This window comes from Xiphophorus hellerii, chromosome 18, assembly GCF_003331165.1.
Source record: "Xiphophorus hellerii strain 12219 chromosome 18, Xiphophorus_hellerii-4.1, whole genome shotgun sequence".
Classification (NCBI taxonomy): domain Eukaryota; kingdom Metazoa; phylum Chordata; class Actinopteri; order Cyprinodontiformes; family Poeciliidae; genus Xiphophorus; species Xiphophorus hellerii.
In genome coordinates, this window is record NC_045689.1 from 33,021,629 (window position 1) to 33,039,837 (window position 18,209).

The 18,209-nt window shown below is 38.3% G+C and overlaps 1 protein-coding gene across 2 annotated transcripts in view; it reads left to right on the forward strand.

The window, feature by feature from the left end:
* Positions 1–11,133, forward strand: part of tbx4 (T-box transcription factor 4) — a 30,291-nt gene extending 19,158 nt beyond the window's left edge. For both annotated transcript variants that reach the window (XM_032590269.1, XM_032590268.1), the window contains exons 6-9: positions 5,834–5,986; positions 8,983–9,071; positions 9,628–9,863; positions 9,951–11,133. In XM_032590269.1, the coding sequence (XP_032446160.1) occupies positions 5,834–5,986; positions 8,983–9,071; positions 9,628–9,863; positions 9,951–10,615 (1,143 nt within the window). In that variant the 3' untranslated portion in view covers positions 10,616–11,133. The remainder of the gene's footprint in view (positions 1–5,833; positions 5,987–8,982; positions 9,072–9,627; positions 9,864–9,950) is intronic.
* Positions 11,134–18,209: the final 7,076 nt, after the last annotated feature.

Here is an 18,209-nt window from a genome sequence, read left to right on the forward strand (position 1 = left end):
AAAAAAGTTCAATCTTCATCTCATCAGACCAGAGAATCTTATTTCTCAGTCTTTCATGTGTCTTTTGGTAAACTCTATGAAGGCTTACATATGTCTGGCACTGAGGAGAGGATTCCATCCAGCCACTCCACCTGACTGGTGGAGGACTGCAGTGATAGTTGACTTTGTGGAACTTTCTCCCATCTCCATCTCTGGAGCTCAGCCACAGTGACCTTTGGCTTCTTCTTTACCTCTCTCACCAAGGCTTTTCTCCCACAATTGCTCAGTTAACTGGACGGCCAGGTCTAGGAAGAGCTCTGCTCATCCCAAACTTCTCCCATGTAAGGATTATGGAGGCCACTGTGCTCTTAGGAACCTTAAGTGCTGCAGAAATGTTTTTGGAATCTTGGCCAGATCTGTGACTTGCCACAATCATGTCTCTGTGCTCATTGGGCAATTCCTTCCACTTCATGATTCTCATTTGCTCTGACATGAGCTGTGAGGTCTTATATAGACAGGTGTGTGTCTTTCCTAATCAAGTCCAATCAGTTTAATTAAACACAGCTGGACTCCAATGAAGAAGTAGAACCATCTCAAGGAGGAGCCGAATAAATGGGCACCATGTGAGTTAAATATGAGTGTCACAGTAAAGGGTCTGAATACTTATGACGATGTGATATTTCAGTTTTTCTTTTTTAATAAATTTGCAAAAATTTCTACATTTCTGTTTTTTTTGTCAAAATGGGATGCTGAGTGTACATTCTTTAGAAAAAATATGAACTTTTTTGAATTCAGCAAATGGCTGCAATGAAACAAAGTGAAACATTAAAGGGGTCTGAATACTCACTTAATTAGCAAAGACTTGTTTTTCATGTAGAGATTGAGGTGTTATCAAGTCCTATCATCGTGTTACAGACTTTCCAAAGATTCTGATTAGATTCTAGTTGACACTAGGCTGTGAGGTCAACTTGTGACCTTTACGTGAGGGTGGCAGCATAAAAGAGACTAATGAAAGAAAGAAGTTCTAAGTTTATTTAGCTACAAGCCATATAGAGATGCAGCAAACATGTGGAGGTTTTGGTCTTCATACAAAATGCCATTCTTGGTGGAAACTAATATACTCCACATGGCCTTGAACACACCATCCCCGCTGTGAAATTTGGTGGTGGCAGCATCATTACATGGTAATGCTTTTCTTTTTTTCAGCAGAAACAGGAAATCTGGTCAGAGTTTCAGGGAAGATTGATGGAACTAAAAACTTGTTAGAGACAAGAGAAAAACTTGTTGAATACTTGAGACTGTTGTGGAGGTGAAATTCTGCAGTTCTGTTCTGGGAACAGGTTTAGATGTGTGGAGGTGCTGTATTGGTTGGAATTATAACTGATCCTAGGCTTTATTATAATTAATTTAGACTTTTACATAAATAATAACCACCTAGTTGAAACATGATAGCGTTTTGCAAGCTTTGAGGAACTCACTAGACATCTAGTCTTCCTATATCAATGCTTTGCTGCAGCTTAGGAATTTAAAGTGGCGGTATTACGTATTTTGGCAGGCAGTGCCATTTCGTAGAATAATCAAGTAAGTATTAAATTCAGTTGTTATAAAAATGCTATATAAAGCAAATATAACTTAAAAGAAATCTGACTTAAAGTAATTTAGCACCTTTATATTGGACCTCTTTCTCTTTAAACCCCTCTGGTCTTTTTGAAACCTTCAGGAAGTCATTGCAACATGGCTCCTCTATTAATCCTTTAACAATGTTTTTACTAGCCTTTCACTGAGAAGTAGCTCCTATAATGAGCTCAGCTGATGCATGCTTCCACCAGGTGTTTGCTAATTGCTGCTAGTCTGAAGGAGCTGAGTGGGTGAGTTCTGGGCAGGGCTGCTCTGTGAGGCAGAAGCTTGGAAACTGCAGCTTTTAAACATTTTGCACAGCTGAATAGTTGCCAAGGAGATTATAGGATTTCTCAAACATGCATGAAAGAATCAAGGCAACATTCCACGTATATTTTAAAGTAAAGCTCAAAAAAGTCGATTTTACATAATACTGCCCCTTTAAATCCTGTACTATTTGTCCTTAGGCCTAATTCAACAATTTCAAAGGTTATTTCAACATTAAAATTTTTAATTAATCATGTCATAAAGTGATAGACCCTAATAATCCATAAAATATAAATATGGCATTATGTTTCAAGAAAAATAATAGAACAATATTTAGACTTATTGACATGTGATGGAAATGCAAGTGTTTTTTTTATCAGTTTTTGTTTTTGTTAGAACTTCTCTTAAGCCATGTGTTCTTCAGGAAGTTGTTTTATGTAAATAAGCCTTGGAAGGTTTTCTTCTCTTCACTCTCAACTGGAGAAATGTTATATTACTGGAAAAGTGTGTTGTAAATTTCTGTTTAAAACCTTTATTGTCAAGTCTGAACATCAAACATGTTCTAAGTAGAACATGTTGCCATGAAATAATATGATATAATTTTTTAATGATTTGAAAGCGCCGTCACAGATGAAATTCCACATTTTCTGCTTTTTCTTTTATTTTGGATTTGGTCAAACAAATATGTAACTTCAAAACAGAAGTTTGTTTTTTTTCTTTCCTTCATAAACAGTCACTAAAATCAAAAATATATTCATATATAAATATATACAAAATCTCACAATAAGTTTAATGTGTCAAAGAACATATAAAATAGATAAATATAAATGTTAACTAATTTTGGCCAACAAACAGTCTGAAATCAGCTACCAAGTGTAAATAAAAATACTTATATATACACAAATGATACAAACTGCTGTGATTCAACTGAACATTAAACAAACATAATGTGCAAAAGTAAGAGTCTTCTTTTGATATTTAAGGAAATCTTCCTTTTAAAAATGCTCAGCAAAAAATATGTCTGATTCGGGACCAAGTTAGCAGTTAGCTAGCAGTTAGCTAGCTTCTTATTCTATGTTTCTGAGTAGTAGTGATATCTTTGCGCCTGCAATCAACCATGTGCTGACAAAACAAACAAAAAATGTTCTCTTGTTTCATATAACATGAACTTCAACTTTGCTTGAGTTATTTATTTACTTTTTGGGAAGATGTTAGCGTTTCATCAAATTTTTCACCATGGCTGACTGGTTCATTCTGTCTGTATGGAGAGGAGAGCTGAGCTCTGCATAATCAGGTAATGGTGGGTACGGAAGCTGCAGCGGCCCAAACACTACAGAAACTACTGTATATTCTTCCCTTATTGAAGATATCAAGCCTGGTAAAAACCAGCGCCATGTTCTGCACTACTGCCCTCATACTGAGGGTTTGGATTCTCATCCAAACCCTCAGTATGGATGGTTATAGTTTCTTTTTGCCAACAAAAAGAAACTATATTGACAATCTTGACCAATGTGCAAGAGAAAGATATATCAACAGAATTGCTCTGTCGGGATTGACCCATATAAGACAGAGAATATAGTTTAGCTGATTTATTCATAGCCACTGTCATGGCAGTGGCAGATACCTACCAAGATGTCGGTCAGCTACAATGTTCCAGGAAGTGTGATGTCACATGATAACTATGTATTGCCAATGTTTGCCCGTGGCATATGTAACGCACCAGTTTGATGCTATGAAACTTACTGGAAATTGGAGGAAGTTCAAAGCATCTCTTCCATCCATCATAACAGGATCAGATCTCAGACTCCAACATCTTTTTGCCGACTTTCTAAGCAAACGGCCACACAAAAGTTAAAGAGGAGCAGCAAAAGCAAATGAGATGGATTAGCAGATCTTGCTGTGTTATCCAGGACATGTTACTGAATAATATCATCTCTGTTGTCTGGATAATCAGCTGTTATTATGTTATGACAGTCATGAGAGTGTCATACATTCCATTTTCCATACGCAGGATGAGATTTTGAGCCTTCAGTCAGGGGCTTCCTCATATTAGTTGCAAGACTGACTGCAACTGGAGATCCTTCATACCCACAGTATCTCCATCCACAACAACTCTGAAAATATGTATCTGGATGATGAGTAACAACAATTCATTTTCTGAGATAAATAAAATAATTGAATTAAATCACACTATTATCTCTTTCTACTGAGTTTAATTTTACTCATTCCACTTGTAAATGGGTGAATATCAATTGCAAGTATGGTGGCAGGATTAGGGTTCTTAATATAAAAAGAACTTTTCAACTGATCCAAAACTAACATCCTGGTGAATGAAGAAAAACAAACACAAGGCTAATCTTTTTCTTTAGCCTGTCACTGGCAGTCCAGGAGTTTCAGTATTGCCCACGGAGAGCAGAGCAGAGGTAGGAAAATACTGAGCTTATTTCAGTCTCCATCATCAAGAGGAGAAAATGAGGAAGGAGTCGTTCAGTGTTCGAGCAAAGCGTAGCAGCCCACGGCCTTTTCAACCTTTGCCTCTCTTTGGGAGCCCCCTTGAGGTGAAGGCTTCTCAGTAGAGTGTAGAAAGGGAGGAGGGGAAGAGGAGCTTGATGTTCATCATGGCTGACAGGGCTGGACCAGTGGTGACCCTGCTCTACTGCTGCTAATGCCTGACTGGGCACAGCATGGCGCTGCGGTGAGCAGAGGGATGTCAGTCAGCTGACCTGCAGCCACCTAACAACCTAAACGCACAACACACGCCACCTGCTACACAGCACTCAGAGTCCCTATCAAGTCAGATGAAATATGCAAAGATGGAGTTCATCACTTATCTCAATGACTCCAACAGCTTTCTGCTCAAAAGCACCAGATTCAAAGAAATATTTAATAGGAAACACTTGGTTTTCTGTCTGATATAGATTCGATCCAACAGCTCTGAAATTCACCTCTACTGTATCAAAGCTGAACCACAGTAATAAAGGCATGAATCACCTACCAACCACATATCTCACCACCATCACCTATCAGAGTCTGAGACAGGTAACTTTGGGCTCTAATATGCAGTCTGTAACCATAGTAACCACAGTACATAGTTCACTGTGTGCCCAATTATTACGCAAGTTATAGTTTTGAGGATTCGTTTTATTGTTGAACAACTACAACGCGCTCAGTCAATCCCAAATGTTAATAACCTCTAGCAATTTCAAGAGTGCTGCATCCCTCTGAAATACTTTTTTTTTTTACAGTTTTGGACGTTTCAGAGTCACTTAAATCTATTTTTGGCCCATTTTGCCTGAGGAAAAGAAGCTGCCTAATAATTCTGCACACCTTGGTATATATGTTGATCTCCTTAGGCCCCACCCTCCCTCATTAAACAAATAGACATCAGCTGATATGTTTATACTCAATAAGCATTCAAATTTATACAGTTTGGAGATGAAAAATATGCATGAAAATGATGATATGATCAAAACTAAAACTTTCCTAATAATTGTGCGCACAGTGTAAACAAAAGTTGGGGTCTGTCAGACAGAGCTGTTACATCTGTGGTCCTTTGAGCTAACCTGCGTCACAAACAATAGCTTAAGTTAAACTTATACATGCTTTCTATACTACAACACAGCTTTTTAAACTGATCTCAAGTGTGAATCTTTAATGATTTCCATTTTTTCTTTTTTACAGAACACAACTAGCGCTGCTGATTTTACAGGCTAAAAGATGCAAATGTTGCTCTGCAGGAACAACCCCGGTTGGATTCTCTGAACACAGTTAACTCTGACATAACAAATGTCTTCATGTCACAGGCTTATTTTACCAGTGTCAATAAATAATCTTTGCATATGTTTTTGATTTGCTTACCACTATCTATATAAAAACAGATGTAGAAAGCTAAACAACCCAAGAAAATGTCTTAGATTTATGTTCTGTTCCTCTGTGGCTTCAACTAAATGTGGCTTCTTCCCTTTCCTAGATCATCCTTAACTCCATGCATAAGTACCAGCCCAGGCTTCACATTGTCAAAGCTGATGAAAACAACGCCTTTGGGTCAAAGAACACTGCCTACTGTTCTCACGTCTTCCATGAGACGGCCTTCATCTCAGTAACATCTTATCAGAATCATAAGGTATACAAATCTGACTTTTTATTCTCCACACAGTCAACAGCTACAGCTATTATATTTGGAAGTGATGTTTCATGCAGTGCTTTAAATACAAGAAAAGTTATTGTGTGCCGTATCTAACATGGTTGTATCTGCATCAGTCTGCTGATCCAAATATTTCTTAGATTAGATGGCTCTGCTGTTGGTAGCTGCCGTTTAGGACAAAATTTACGTTTTGTCTCTCACACACTACCAAAAACTCTTGCATACTCCAAAAAAGTAGCCACGCACACTCCAAAAAATTACGTTTTGTCTCTCACACACTACCAAAAACTCTTGCATACTCCAAAAAAGTAGCCACGCACACTCCAAAAAATTACGTTTTGTCTCTCACACACTACCAAAAACTCTCGCATACTCCAAAAAAGTAGCCACGCACACTCCAAAAAATTACGTTTTGTCTCTCACACACTACCAAAAACTCTCGCATACTCCAAAAAAGTAGCCACGCACACTCCAAAAAATTACGTTTTGTCTCTCACACACTACCAAAAACTCTCGCATACTCAAAAAAATTACATTTTGTCTCTCACACACTACCAAAAACTCACGCATACTCAAAAAAATAGCCACGCACACTCAAAAATTACTCACGCACATTCAAAAAATACTCAAATTGCGTATACACACACTACTAAAATGTCACACACACACACACAAACGTTAACTTTCTCGCTCACATACACTACTATCAGCTCGCTCACATACACTGTACTAACAGCTCGCACATTCACAAACGTTAACTTTCTCGCTCACATACACTACTACCAGCTCGCGCACATACACCCAAACGTTAACTTTCTCGCTCACATACACTGCTAACAGCTCGCGCACATACACACAAACGTTAACTTTCTCGCTCACATACACTGCTAACAGCTCGCACATTCACAAACGTTAACTTTCTCGCACACATACACTGCTAACAGCTCGCACACACACAGACGTTTATCTCTCACATACACAAGACTAAAGTTGAACACACACACAGTACTAAGACTCGTTTTATGAATGTGTGAGAGCGACACTCTTTATGAATGTGTGAGAGCCAGACTCTTTTTGAATGTGTGAGAGCGACACTCTTTTTGAATGTGTGAGAGTTGTCACGGAAGAGGCGGGGCATAATTTTTGGATCAAACTGCGCATGCGTAGATCCTAAACTATAAGTTTCGATTGTTGACTCACTGTATGTTCTATTACTTAGTATATTTGTGCTTTTAAATATATATAGAACGTTTAACTTTCTTGTAGATTAATTGTGCTATAGAAATAAATGAATCTGATTGATTGATTAAAAATAGCAAAATTGCTGTAGTACAATCTGTCCACTGGGTGCCAGATTGTAGCACTGCGGGCAGTCGTTGAATCGTTTAATGCGCCTGTCAAAGTGCTGGTTGCCTCCGGAGAAGATAGAATGGTGTTTAAAATGGCAGCTGCCTGACCAATTCTCTCTCGTTTCGAATTAGAGTTAGCCATGTTCGGTATAGCAAACTCTTTCTTCTTCGGCACTAGTTGGCGCCGGTTAATAATTCCTGTAATACTGGCACCCAGTGGACAGATTGTACTACAGCAATTTTGCTATTTTTAATCAATCAATCAGATTCATTTATTTCTATAGCACAATTAATCTACAAGAAAGTTAAACGTTCTATATATATTTAAAAGCACAAATATACTAAGTAATAGAACATACAGTGAGTCAACAATCGAAACTTATAGTTTAGGATCTACGCATGCGCAGTTTGATCCAAAAATTATGCCCCGCCTCTTCCGTGACAACTCTCACACATTCAAAAAGAGTGTCGCTCTCACACATTCAAAAAGAGTCTGGCTCTCACACATTCATAAAGAGTGTCGCTCTCACACATTCATAAAACGAGTCTTAGTACTGTGTGTGTGTTCAACTTTAGTCTTGTGTATGTGAGAGATAAACGTCTGTGTGTGTGCGAGCTGTTAGCAGTGTATGTGTGCGAGAAAGTTAACGTTTGTGAATGTGCGAGCTGTTAGCAGTGTATGTGAGCGAGAAAGTTAACGTTTGTGTGTATGTGCGCGAGCTGTTAGCAGTGTATGTGAGCGAGAAAGTTAACGTTTGGGTGTATGTGCGCGAGCTGGTAGTAGTGTATGTGAGCGAGAAAGTTAACGTTTGTGAATGTGCGAGCTGTTAGTACAGTGTATGTGAGCGAGCTGATAGTAGTGTATGTGAGCGAGAAAGTTAACGTTTGTGTGTGTGTGTGTGACATTTTAGTAGTGTGTGTATACGCAATTTGAGTATTTTTTGAATGTGCGTGAGTAATTTTTGAGTGTGCGTGGCTATTTTTTTGAGTATGCGTGAGTTTTTGGTAGTGTGTGAGAGACAAAATGTAATTTTTTTGAGTATGCGAGAGTTTTTGGTAGTGTGTGAGAGACAAAACGTAATTTTTTGGAGTGTGCGTGGCTACTTTTTTGGAGTATGCGAGAGTTTTTGGTAGTGTGTGAGAGACAAAACGTAATTTTTTGGAGTGTGCGTGGCTACTTTTTTGGAGTATGCGAGAGTTTTTGGTAGTGTGTGAGAGACAAAACGTAAATTTTGTCCTAAACGGCCCCTCATAGCAGACTGTGCTGCTGCTCTGTATTGCATTACAAAGTCACACTCACTCAACACTCCTGTGGTTGACGAGTGTTCAACCACAGGTGCTTCCTTTATAGCTTAATGACTTAGCATGTCTACAGCTTCCTGAAGAGTTGGATAAGAGATGAGTCAGGGGTCCCACCCCCCAGTCCATGTCTGAATCTCAGATCTCAGTTTCTGATTAAATTTGAGATCTGTTAGCTATAGAAACAAAACACTTCTACTGCTATGACATTTGAAGAATTGCTGAGATCCTGTTCAACACAGCAAATTTGCTTATCAGTTCTAATTATTGGCTTGCTTACTGATTTAACCCAAAAAGTCTAAGAGTTGTACTAAAAATTTTTCTTAGATCACTCAGCTGAAGATTGAAAACAATCCCTTTGCTAAAGGGTTCCGAGGCAGTGAAGAAGGAGACCTGCGTGCTTCAAGACTAGAGGGGTACGTTTCTACAGTAAGCCACCAGTGAAGAAATTATCTCATAAATCCTTTAACATATTACAACTCACTCTATGGTTGCACCATTTGCAGTTTTCTGGCCGATTACCAATCCTTAAAAATCCTGTTCTACAGATTCTGATTTTGGCCAATACTGATTTTTTTTGTCTGAAACATTGCTAAATATAGTAAAAAAGTCACTGAGTTGGCAACAGTGTTAACTATAGTTAACAGCAAATGTGCAGACATGACCTGGTGGGCAGGTCTGTCAGTCAGACCCTCTCATGACAGAGCAAAAGAAGACAGTGACTGATTTTCAGACCTTTGCCAAGGTTGATAAGATGAATGGATAAATTCGGCTCTAAGTATCAGCTGATCACAGATTCCCAAAACCAAGGAACTCAGGGCCGATTCATAGGTGCACCCCTAACTCATACCCTTGATACTGGCATACTTTTTAGTTATATAAGACTGTTTTGGACAGAACTCTGTACTTCTCTCTGAAAATGTTGACTTTTCAAGGAATGTCTGACAAAGCCATTCTGTTCCTGATGTTTAGGAAAGATTATCCAGTCATTTCTAAGAACATGGTTCGTCAGAGGATCATCTCCTCACATAGCCATCTGGCAGGGAAGCTCCGGGCTGGAGTATTGACCAGCCATGCTCAGGTCCTGTCTTCTTATCCGTATGACACAGGAGTTTCTTTGTCAAACTTAGAATCCCAGGATTCTCTCTCCAACCACTTTCCTCAGAGCAGAGATCCCAGTCTAGTTTACCACTGCTTCAAACACAGAGGTACGTTTCTGTTTTTATAAAGAAATAATACAAAATCAAACTCTGTATGCAGCGGTCCACATGTCAACTGACTCTATTGCTCTGCAGATAACAGCCGACATCTGGAGCTCGGATGCAAGCAACCATATCTGGAGTCATCATCGGTGATGTCAGAGGAGCATTTCTTCCGTTCTGCTCCCTCCTACGAGTCGCCTTTGCTCTCTCGTCCCTACTGTGGTGAAGCCATCACTGCCAGAGAAGCTTGCATGTACAGCGGGATGGAGGCCCAGCCCGGAGCGTTGCCAGGGGCGGCAGAGAAAGATGAGCGGACCATCTCTCCTTCTGTTAACTGCAGCATGTGGGCCCCGATGCAGCCATATTCCCGCTATGGCGTGGAGGCCGTCCCATACCAGCCCTTCACCTCTCACCCCTTCTCCAACACCGCAGCCGTCCACCCCATGCTGCCACAGCCAGCCTCAGCAATGTTACCCCGACCGCAGGCCGACCTGGGCGTCTACAACTCAGCTGTGGTTCAGAGGGGTCTGCCGGTCATACCGCAGTCATCCTCCTCTTCATCCTGCTCTCCAGTTCTTACTGGTTCCAGTGATGTAATAAGTCATCAACCTTTGTACCACAAAAAGTCAGGCTCCCCACTCCAGCCTCTGAAAGAGTATTCAGCGTGTTCTAGCCAGAGAATGATGCCTATTGGAGATTCCTCCCATCAGTACCAAGTGGGGCTGAGTAATGCAGGATGTCATTGGACCGACAGCTAATGTGTGGATAAACCCATCTGTTCAGGTGAGACATTATGAAAGGTTTCTGAAAGCCCATAGCGGCTGAAGATACTGAAGTACGGTGATACTGAACAGCAGTCATGGTCTCTGTTGAACTGCACTGCACATCTGTAATCTAGGTGGGCACTGACCCATATACTGAACGGTCAGTGCCCACCTCTCCACTTATACTGGTATATAACAGATGCTGCAAAGACTGGAGATGACTCTGAGACTCGAATGCAAACTGTGTGTGTGAGGAGCACAACGTGTCTAACACACACCCAGGTCACAACAACAAGCCAGGAGGAGATACACACGAAATATGGAAGCAGGAAGATGAAGAAAGCATAAAAGGGAAAATGGTCAATGATATTACTACCAATATTTTCTGAGTTGCCTTTTAAAGTTGCGGTACGCAACTTGTATAAAAATATTTTGGTAACACTTTATTTGACGGGTTGTGAATAAGACTGTCATGACACCGTCATAAACATGACATAACGCCTGTCATGAACATGAGTAAGTCTTCATGAATATTTATGACTGTTGTCATAAAGTGTCATTCGGTAAATCATGACACTTTTAATAAAAAGCTGACATTATTCAAAATGTCTTCGTTATGACAACTTGACATTAACCAAGAAATCTGACATAAATGTGTTATAAAAGTATTATTAAAGTATTAAACTTTAAAAATTATGTAGTTTTATGTTATTAAAGCTAAAGTTTAATACTTTAATACTTTTATAACAAATTTATGTCAGATCATGATTTCTTGGTTAATGTCAAGTTGTCATAAAGAAGACATTTTGAATAATGTCAACTTTGTATTAAAAGTTTCATTATTTACCGAATAACACTTTATGACAAGAGTCATAAATATTCATAAAGACTTACTCATGTTTATGACGGTGTCATGACAGTCTTATTCACAACCTGTCAAATAAAGTGTTACCAATATTTTTAACATATTTGTTGAAAAGGTTGTGCCATGTTGTGACAGTGTGGTGTGAGACAGATAATCTGTGAAAAAAATTTAGCTCCTCTGCCTTCTCCCAGAAACATCCAATCAGAGCCCAGAGGTATCTTAGTTCTGTCAATCATCCTCCATGCGGCGTTGCTCATCCCTCCTTCTGTCTTTTCCCTTTGCTCACTGCTATGCTGCAGCTAGCACAGCCTGTCTTGAATGCTAAGACTAGTTAGCATGGCCAGCCATGACTGTGGATGATATAGTATAGCATACTCTATTATTTATTTATTAGGCTTCTTGATCTGGGACTTGAGTCTGAATTTCATACTGCAAAAAAGCAAATGCTAGCTGGTATGACAATAAAAAAATATTGAATCCTTGACTAAATGGCTTGCCTGGAATGGTAAATTGTTTCTCCACCATTAGCACATTTAGCAGCAAGTACATAAGATCCATTGACAGCACTAAGACCCTCCTCCTGGCTCTGATCGGCTGTCGGGAGTGGCGCATGGAGACTGATCTTTTCACAGATTATCTGTCTCACTACATACTGTCACCACATGGAGACAGTTTCAACAAATATGCAAAAAGCATAGTTTTTATAAAAGCTGGATTCAGCTTTAATGCCATAATATGTTTTCCTAGAATGCTTTGCTACATACTGCTGTTGTCAAGTTATTGAATATATTATTGAGAAACATCTTAAGTATTATTGCCATGACGCCTGGATGCGGTTAGTGATACCATGACAGGTGACTCTCTACAATATTATATATTCCCAGGGTAATGGGAATATATAATTATATATTTGCAGTTCTGATAAAATAAAAATTAAAACAATGCATGAATAAATAAAGAATAATAATGGCTTTGTTTTCAGGTTACAATGTGTCTGTTTGGATTTTGGTAACAAACTTAATGCCTGTGACAAACAGAAAACAATAACATTTAAATGGATTTAAAATAATTATAGATTTTAAATATGAAAAGCTGTTGCAGACAGGCTGATATGTTGCTGTTTCACAACTAACTGAATGATTGTTAAAGATGCAGAATCAACATATTTTTATTTAGCTTGAGGACTGGACATCTGAGCTGAGATAAAGGACTACATCCTCCAGGTCGTCACCGTCTGGACCTAACATAGATAATGAAGAAACGCCCGTAGCAGGAGGGAGAGAAAAGATATTCTCAATGCCTTTCTTATATTATAACTCTTACAGAGAAATTAGAATCAGTGGGTCAAAGCTTTAAGTCAATCAGTCGAACAAAAATTCAGCATCCAAATCCAGAGTTTATTATTATAACAATTCATTTGCCTGTCATTCAGAGCAAAAGGAACTGATAGGTTCCTCTCCCTTGTTCATTTGGAAGTTCAGCAGTCAAACATTCAGAACATTCAAGTAGTGCTTCTAAAAAAATTTATATAAAAAGGAAAAAGTAACTATACAAATCAAACTGTGTGCATAAGCAGAGTAGTTTTACACTTGTTAACAGCTTATTTGTACAAGTTCATGTCTCTTCCAGCAGTTTGATTCTAACCATTTAATTTCCAGTCAGCTTTATTTGGTGTTATTTTTCTAATGGATTGAGTTTGGTGTGACTGTCACCACACAGCTCAGATTCCTTCCCTATTGCCAGGGGATCTTGGCTGCTTAAGCCATGTCAAACATTTCACATCTGGAATTGCACGTCTGAGACGTGCAATTCCAGATTGCACGTCTGAGAAATGTTAGAAACGGCAAACTCCTGAATTTTTACAGAATCTGGTGCATATATCTGGTTCCTTACAACCTGGTGATATGCAGTCAGTTTTATTAAAGTAAAAAAAGATTATAACAGTACTTCTCCTAACCTTTTTATATTCACTTGCAGTAGTTTTCAAAAATTAAACTAGGAAAATAAAGACAATTTAAATAAAAAGAGAAAAATATTTACACTGTCCTGGTCATTTTTTCTTCTCTAACAATAAAATAATTACTCAACAACACTGTGAGAATGTTACGGAAGAGGATTAGGGCCACCAAAAAAAAAAAAAGATTAAAGTCAGAATTCTGAGTTTAAATTCAGAATTCTGAGATTAAAGCCAGAAAGTCAGAATTCTGACTTTAAAGTCAGAATTCTTTTTTTTTTTTCGGTGGCCCTAATCCTCTTCCGTAGAATGTAGAAGATGTGTAAAGAGTTAAATTGAAACAGTTTCCCACTTCCTGGTGTGGTTTAAGAGAAAGAGTGTTTATATCGGTCATTTCAAAAGAATTTCTTTGTGATTCTGCTGCATAGCATTTTTATAGTTTAGTATCAATGTGAGTCAGAATGTGAAATAGATTGTAATTAAAAGTGAAGTTGTAAAAAGTCTGCTGAAAGGAGAGAAGTAACAGCAGGATGGGATGATCAGAGCGCTGTGTGCTGCTTTACCTCCTGTTGGATCATGAGTTATGCAGGTTCTGTTTTACATCAGCACCTCTTCCTCTATCTCCCTCTCAACTGTTCATGCAGTTCACATGAAGGGAGTTCTGCTCTCAGAGCAATCAACAAATCATCAACTGGCAATCTTCAAATGTGGAACCTGATAAAAAATCAGGAATACCTGAGATGAGTAAAGCACAGTTTCTTGCTCTGACATAAACACTCATACTGGGTTTTTGTTGTTGTTGGTGTAAATCATATTTCTATTTAGTGTAGAAAATTCTGAATATTTTTTCTGAGCAGTTAAAATGAAATTTGATTTGTGTTTTATGTTACAATTTATTTCAATTCAGGCAAGAATCACTTTATATTATTAGTCATAGAAAAACATTAAGTATCCTGCTTTTTAAACCAAAACAAAAAAGGCTAAATATATATTATATACAAGCACATGTAAAACAATGACCAGCACTAATAATTCAACAATCAAAAACAAACCATCCTGTTTCATTAAAGGGTCCTCAGCACCATCCTGCTGAAACCAGTGGTGCTGGAAGTGGACCAGCTGTTCAGACTGAGTCAGCGGTCAGTATGTAAATGACATCCATTCCCTCTGACCACCACACCGTCTGCATCAGCTGATGTCTGCACTGTGCAGTGGAAGAGGAGCTGCAGGTACGTCTCTCTCACCTGGATCACCACTCCTAATGTCAATTTTACATCTGATCTGAGTCTTATAAAAACAATACATAATTACATACATAATAAAAAATAAGAATTCTGTACAACACAAATGACAAACAATACCAACTGAAGATAAAACATTTACTAATTGATGGTATTTATGTGAAAGCGACAAAGTACAGATGAACACAAAAGCAACCTAAATGGTGCGTTCAATGCTCCGAAGAAAAATCTTCCGTTTCAGTTTTTCCAGAAATAAAAGCACAGAGATGGACTGCAGCTGGGGCCAGCCACATCTGCAAACAACAAAAGGATAAAGTTAGATTTTCAATTAAACATTAAGATATTACCTTACTATTTTCTTGAACGTCTTTGCTGAAATCCAGCAGTAAACCCTGCAGAGTTTCAGGTGAGGTTCCCTTCACATCAAAAGGAAAGTAGCTGACACCAAAGATCCCTGACTTTGGTTTAATAGACTAAGTTTTTTTTGTCAAAGCTTTAATGGTGCATTAAAGAGCAGGAAAGCCATATTGAAATTTATGTTATCTGACTTTCCACATAAAAGCCCAGTCACTCTCATTAGAAAAATCCCATGTTTGAGCCCCTCATGGAGAGCAGAGTGAGCATGCTGCGTGTGTATCTTCAGTAAGAGGACCTGGGTATTAGAGCCCATCTGGAAGTCATTGATGGTAGAACTGGCTGTTTCCCTCTCCCCTGCATCGCGCTGCCCTTCCCTACTGTCGTCCCATAATCCCACCTAACAGCCGCCTGGGCTTGGCTGCTCCATTCCGACACAATGATGGGCTTAAATTGGCCTTCTTGTAAAAAAGAAAGGGCTTTGGCTGTTCAGCAAGCCACTCCAAAGGGACACTTTAAATATCTAAGAGGGATTTAATATCAAGTCCATTAGGGCTTTTCTGGAGCCCCATAAATAGTCAATTAGTGGATGATTTTGATTTGATCCACATGCAGAAATGTTTTGTTTCTGCATGTGGATCAGAGAGAGTCTAGGAGAGATAAAGCTTCACGCCAGCTCACCGTCCATGTGTCACAAACAAAAGGTCACATTTACAACTAAGTAAAACATAATGAGCATGTGCAGCTTTTCCCAAGTCATCTTTGTTATGCTCCTTCATAAAAAAAGATTAATGGTGTTCTGGAGGCCAGAAGAACACAAGAGTCACAGAGGGATTACAACAGGGAGCCCAGCTCAGAGGCACGGGAGGCTGGAGAACTGGGCCAAAAGGGCACCGGGTGGGTTCAAAGCTCCGATGGAGGGACATTAAACTGTTAGCGTGTGTGATCAAACATGCAGATGGCTGGAAGCGATCTGAACCACAGCTAAATCTGCAGGATAAATAAGATCTGCGTGTTTTAAACTGGCTTCGGATAAAAGCATTTGAAAAACGAATAGTTCTTAAGAGGAGTTATAGGATTAATCATCCAGGAAGCAGAGAGGCACTTTATTTATTTCTGTACTGGAAATAAACTTATGTGAAAACTATCTGCCCCCTGTTGGTTTCTTCTAGTTCTTTTTTTTCACAAGTAAAGGCTTCAAATCATCAGATTCATGTTAATATCAGACAAACCTGAATAAATACAAAGTGGCCATTTTGAAATGATGATTTCAGTAATGAATGGAGCTATCCAAATCAATCTGGCCCCAGTAGTAATTTCTGTTATGAGTAAAGTGGGTAGCTGCCCAGGGCGGCTTCTCCTCTACGGTGGCATAAGCTGCCCCTTTAGTAAACAGTTGTGAAGTTAAATCTGTTGCCTATTTGTGTCTTATTTTACAAAAGGTAGAATGTTTTTATGACAACTGTGCATTTTAATGTTTTGTGAAGTGTGATGTTGTAAATTGTTTTATTAAAAAGATTTTTTAGATTTTTCTTGACTGTTGTGCAGTGAAATTTGCAGCTCAATGAAAATGCAAAGTACACATAACTTTGTAAATGTATGATTATCAGTGCAATTTATTTTAATTGTATTTATTTCTATTTTTGTATGTGTATTATATAAGTTTAATTGCATTTTATACAATATATTTGTGCTTTGCTATGTGTGTCTATAGTAGTATTCTAGTTTCTTTCACATAAAAAATGCGTGTGTGTATATTTGTATATATATATATATATATATATATATATATATACTGTATATACTGTATATATACAGTACAGACCAAAAGGTTGGACACAACTGTGTGTCCAACCTTTTGGTCAGTACTCAGTTCAGACCAAAAGTTTGGACACACCTTTCTAATTCAATGGGTTTTCTTTATTTTCATGACTATTTATAAGAAATCCCACTTATTAACCTGACAGGGCACACCTATGAAGTGAAAACCATTTCAGGTGACTACCTCTTGAAGCTCATCAAGAAAATGCAGAGTGTGTGCAAAGCAGTAATCCCAGTAAAAGGTTGCTACCTTGAAGAAACTAGAATATAAGGGCTATTTTCAGTTGTTTTACACTTTTTTGTTTAGTGCATATTTCCACATGTGTTATTCATAGTTTTGATGCCTTCAGTGTGAATCTACAATGTCAATAGTCATGAAAATAAAGGAAATCATTGAATTAAAAGGTGTGTCCAAACTTTTGGTCTGTACTGTATATAGATCTATATATATATATATATATATATATATATATATATATATATATATATATATATATATATATATATATATATATAAACACTCCAACTGTAGAGCTACTCCTTCCTACTGTGATATCATATTGTATATTTAAAAAAAGGTACTAATATTAAACAGAAGCATCTTATAATCATACTGATAGTCCTGTATTCTAGAGGTATATTAATATGTTACATTGACAAGCGAGGCAGCCTGGCGGGACACCAGGTAACTGAAATCCCCTGCCAGCCCAATTTCCTTTAATCCGTATGACACAGTTCAGGCATAGCTGTGGCCTGGTAAGGTTCTTTCCTTCCTTCTGCTCTTTTTCAGGTTAGAAATGGAAGGTAACTGAGCAGGCCTGAAACAACGCTCTGTGAAATCCACCACAGCATTTCCTTTCAAGCACTAAATGTCCAAACTCCATCATATTTATGTTCAATTCAATTCTACACAGTTTATTTATGATGTGTCAGTTCACAAAGAATGAACTGTTCTATTGGTAAAATATAGAGCCATGCTAGGACAGAATGCACCGCTTCTTTATTTGTGAGAAGAAAAATAATTTTCACTTCTGTTCTGGATTTATCAGGCAGGGCGTGAAAAGCAGCCAAAATATGGTTTTAATGTTTAAAGTTTTGTTGCTGCTCAAAACTTTATAGTGAATCTTGTGGAGATCCTGACAAAAACGAACTTAAATAGTTGAGACTGAAAGAACTAATGCGTGGAGTGATTTTTCTGCATGGCCTTCAGTCTAAACAATCATGTTAAGAGGGAAGGAGGTGCTTTTGGAAATGTTTTATTTTTATTATAGACATGTATTGATACTGCAGGACAAATTACTGTCACTCAGAGCAAATTACTGGATGCAAGTTTGTTACTAAGGTCCTTTAGAC